The sequence below is a fragment of the Aquarana catesbeiana genome, linkage group LG03 (assembly GCF_042186555.1).
Source record: "Aquarana catesbeiana isolate 2022-GZ linkage group LG03, ASM4218655v1, whole genome shotgun sequence".
Taxonomy (NCBI): domain Eukaryota; kingdom Metazoa; phylum Chordata; class Amphibia; order Anura; family Ranidae; genus Aquarana; species Aquarana catesbeiana.
In genome coordinates this window covers 732,537,093-732,540,994 of record NC_133326.1, presented here as the reverse complement: position 1 = coordinate 732,540,994, position 3,902 = coordinate 732,537,093, and the positions used below count along the sequence as shown (strand labels likewise).

The 3,902-nt window shown below is 48.1% G+C and overlaps 1 protein-coding gene across 1 annotated transcript; it reads right to left on the bottom strand.

The window, feature by feature from the left end:
- Positions 1-557: 557 nt before the first annotated feature.
- Positions 558-2,582, bottom strand: LOC141133838 (E3 ubiquitin-protein ligase TRIM39-like). The gene has a single exon (XM_073623412.1). It carries the CDS (start codon positions 2,497-2,499, stop codon positions 829-831), a length of 1,671 nt encoding a protein of 556 aa, XP_073479513.1. The 5' UTR covers positions 2,500-2,582; the 3' UTR covers positions 558-828.
- Between the last annotated feature and the right edge of the window lie 1,320 nt (positions 2,583-3,902).

Here is a 3,902-nt window from a genome sequence, read left to right as displayed (position 1 = left end):
CATATATCTTTGATGCGTTTTTAGGCTTTTTTTTTGTTTTGGACAATTTGTTGTCGGGCAGATTAAAAAACACAAAAGTCGTAAAATCGTAACAAAAAAGTACTACGCGCTTTTCTGCAGCTTCTCCATTGAAGTCTATTGAACCAAAAACGCACCATTTTGTATTCTAACAATTCCCTGACCCTTTCCAAAAACGCATGGGCTGAGAAAAGCCTGGATGTGACGTGTCCCATAGGAAAGCATGTTACATGGACTGTAGTGTGTGGTGTAAAGAATGCCATAGATGTGAACCAGGCCTTACTCTAATTCTATTACTAGAAGCTCTAAGCTCTCATTCACATCTATGGCATTTTTAGTGCTTTTTGCATTTTGTAGATTTGCACTACAGTCCATATAACATGGTTTCCCATGGAAGACGTTCTGTAGTGCAAATCTGCAAAATGCAAAAAAGCACTAAAAATGCCATAGATGTGAATCCGGCCTAAAGCTGGACACACACTATACAATCTTCTGTAGATTTTTTTCCTTTAGATTTACCAAAACCGTATAATATGAGGTCACACCTAAACACTTTTCATTTGTATCCAATCAGGAAGGCCCTTGTACTACGTAGTTGAAGGTAAATCTAAAGGAAATCAAACAAGAAAAGTTGTATAGTGTGTATCCGGCTTTACTCCAATAATTGGACAGATATTCTACCCAATCACAGCGATCAATAAGAAATCTCACATTTATTTATAGTAGAAACACCTTCCAGAGACTGAAGCCCCGCCCACTGCTATATACTATCGGGTGAATATTATATAAATTCCACTTATTTGTGTGACATCACCAGACTGTGGGCGGAGTTCTCACATCCCCCGCCTCCCCCCCACATATCTTTATACAACCATCCCATACACCTAACAGAGCATGGAGGGGCTCAGTGAAGGTGGTGGTGAAGGTGTGGAGATGTCGGATCGGGTCACACAGATCATAAAGGGAGATCCGCCCGGCCTCATAATCCAGATATATCATGACTCTGTTACTGGAGAGATTGGTGGGTAAGAGGATCTTATTACTGTCATGTCTCACAGAATACTCATCATCATCCCTGATCAATCCCCAGGACTTCTTATTATCTCCAATCTCTGACTCCTCCCCTCCCCTCTCTATACTGGGGTAACACATCCCGACTATCCAGTCATCTGACCCCCCGACATCCACTTCCCAGTAATGTCTCCCTGAGGAGAAACTCTGACTGCTCACCACCTGAGGATAATCCTGAAATCTCTCTGGTGTTTCTGGGTGATTCTGGTTCCTATCTGACCAGGATACAGTTTTCCTGTCATCTGATATCTGTAGATTATTATTAGCTGTGTTTCCATCCAGTAATATGTCTGCAGCTCCCTGTATATAGAAGTATACATTTACCTCTGTTATTATATCAGATAAACCTGTGTGTAAGACCCCCGCCACATCCAGACCCCCTCCATCATGGAGGATTTCCTCATGTCTCTCTCTGTCCTCATTATCTCCATCCTCAGTATCACACAAGTCACCTGTGTCTGATTCCTGTAAGACAGTCAGTGGATCCGTCACGTTACACAGCTCCTCAATGTGACGCATCTTCCTGGACAGCTCCTCCTTCTTTATTTCCAGATCCCGGATGGAGAGGGAGATCCGCTCTGCCCTCCCGGAGATTTCCCTCAGGATTCTCTTCTCCAGGTCTTCCAGACGTCTCCTGAGATCTCTAAACAGGGCAGTGACTCTCTCGGTGTCACCAGCTGCTTCTTCTTCTACTTTCCTCCTGTGTTCCTGCAGACTCTGGACTCTTTCCTCCATCTCCTCTCTCTTTGTCAGAAGTTTCTGCAGAACATTCCTCAGTGTCTCCTTCTTCTTCTCAGAAGCCTCATCCAGTGTCTCCACTTGGTGTCCCCGATGTTCTCCAGCCAAACTACAGGACACGCAGATACAGGCGTTATCTTTGGTGCAAAAATACTTCAAAACTTCCTTATGGATGGAGCATTTCCTGCTCTCCATGGACAAGGTGGGGTCACATAAGATGTGTTCTGAGGACTTTTTGTGGACTCTCAGGTGTTTATCACACAGATAGGCCTCACAGAGCAGACAGGATCTAACAGCAGGTACAGGAGAGTCCACACAGTAAGTACAGAAGACCCCAGACTCCTCCCAATCTGGCTGAGCAGACAGGAAAGTCTCTGCTATGTTACGTAGTTTCATGTTCTTCTGCAGTGCAGGCCGATCCGGAAACTTCTCTCTGCATTCAGGACAGGAATATCCTCCAGACCCCCCCTGTGTATCCAGCACACGATCAATACAGACCCGGCAGAAGTTGTGACCACATTTCAGGGTTACAGGATCGGTATAAATGTTCAGACAGACGGAACATTCCAGCTCAGCTCTCAGATCACCAGACGCCATCGCTGACAGCAGAAGAGAAACGAAACTGAAAGTCTCTGACACCGGAGAGGAATGTGGATGGGGGAGGGGTGACATCCTCCTACACAGGGTGAGGCTGGATGAATATTATAGGACACGGAGATCAGAGTACAGAAGGGAGAAGATTAGTTTTGCAGTAGTAATGAGAATTATACCTCCCAACATTAGAAGAGAGAAAGAGGGAAAGACGGATGTGGAGAAGCATTGAGATGAAAAGTGGAGATGACTACATCAGACATCCCAACCATCCAGAGGAGAACACGGGGCCCGGAGGAGAACATAGCGGCTGGAGGAGAACACAGCGGCTGGAGGAGAACACAGGGTCTAGAGGAGAACACAGGGTCTGGAGGAGAACACAGGGTCTGGAGGAGAACACAGGGTCCGGAGGAGAACACAGGGTCTGGAGGAGAACATGGGGTCCGGAGGAGAATACAGGGTCTGGAGGAGAACATGGGGTCCGGAGGAGAATACAGGGTCTGGAGGAGAACACAGGGTCTGGAAGATAGCACGGAGTCCGTAGGAGAACATATGGTCCGGAGGAGAACACAGGGACTGGAGGAGAACACAAGGTCCGGAGGAGAACACAGCGGCTGGAGGAGAACACAGGGTCCCGAGGAGAACACGGGGTCCGGAGGAGAACACAGGGTCCGGAGGAGAACACGGGGTCCGGAGGAGAACATATGGTCCGGAGGAGAACACGAGGTCTGGGGGAGAACACAGGGTCTGGAGGAGAACATATGGTCCAGAGGAGAACAGGTGGGCCGGAGGAGAACAAGGGGGGGCAGAGAAGGACATGGAGGGGGTCGGGGGAGGAGCACACAGAACAGACGGGAATAATCGGTATTCATGTGCGCCGTCAATAAATTTGTTTTGTTTCGTTCCGTTCCGTATTAGCCATTAATTCGTATTTGATCATTCGTATCCGAAATTCAATTTGGATTCGTAACAATTACGAACGTTCGTTATGATGGATTTAAAAATCAAAAAATACCTTTCTCAATATGGCAGTCGTTGGACTCATTATGCCCATTATGAGGGGCTCCCACCATCCCTTTGCTGTGCCCATTATGAGGGGCTCCCACCATCCATGTGCTGTGCTCATTATGAGGGGCTCCCACCATCCCTGTGCTGTGCCCATTATGAGGGGCTCCCACCATCCCTGTGCTGTGTTCATTATGAGGGGCTCCCCCCATCCCTGTGCTGTGTTCATTATGAGGGGCTCCCACCATCCCTGTGTTGTGCCCATTATGAGGAGCTCCCACCATCCCTGTGCTGTGTTCATTATGAGGGGCTCCCACCATCCCTGTGTTGTGCCCATTATGAGGGGCTCCCACCATCCCTGTGCTGTGTTCATTATGAGGGGCTCCCACCATCCCTGTACTGTGCTCATTATGAGGGGCTCCCACCATCCCTGTGCTGTGCTCATTATGAGGGGCTCCCACCATCCCTGTGCTGTGTTC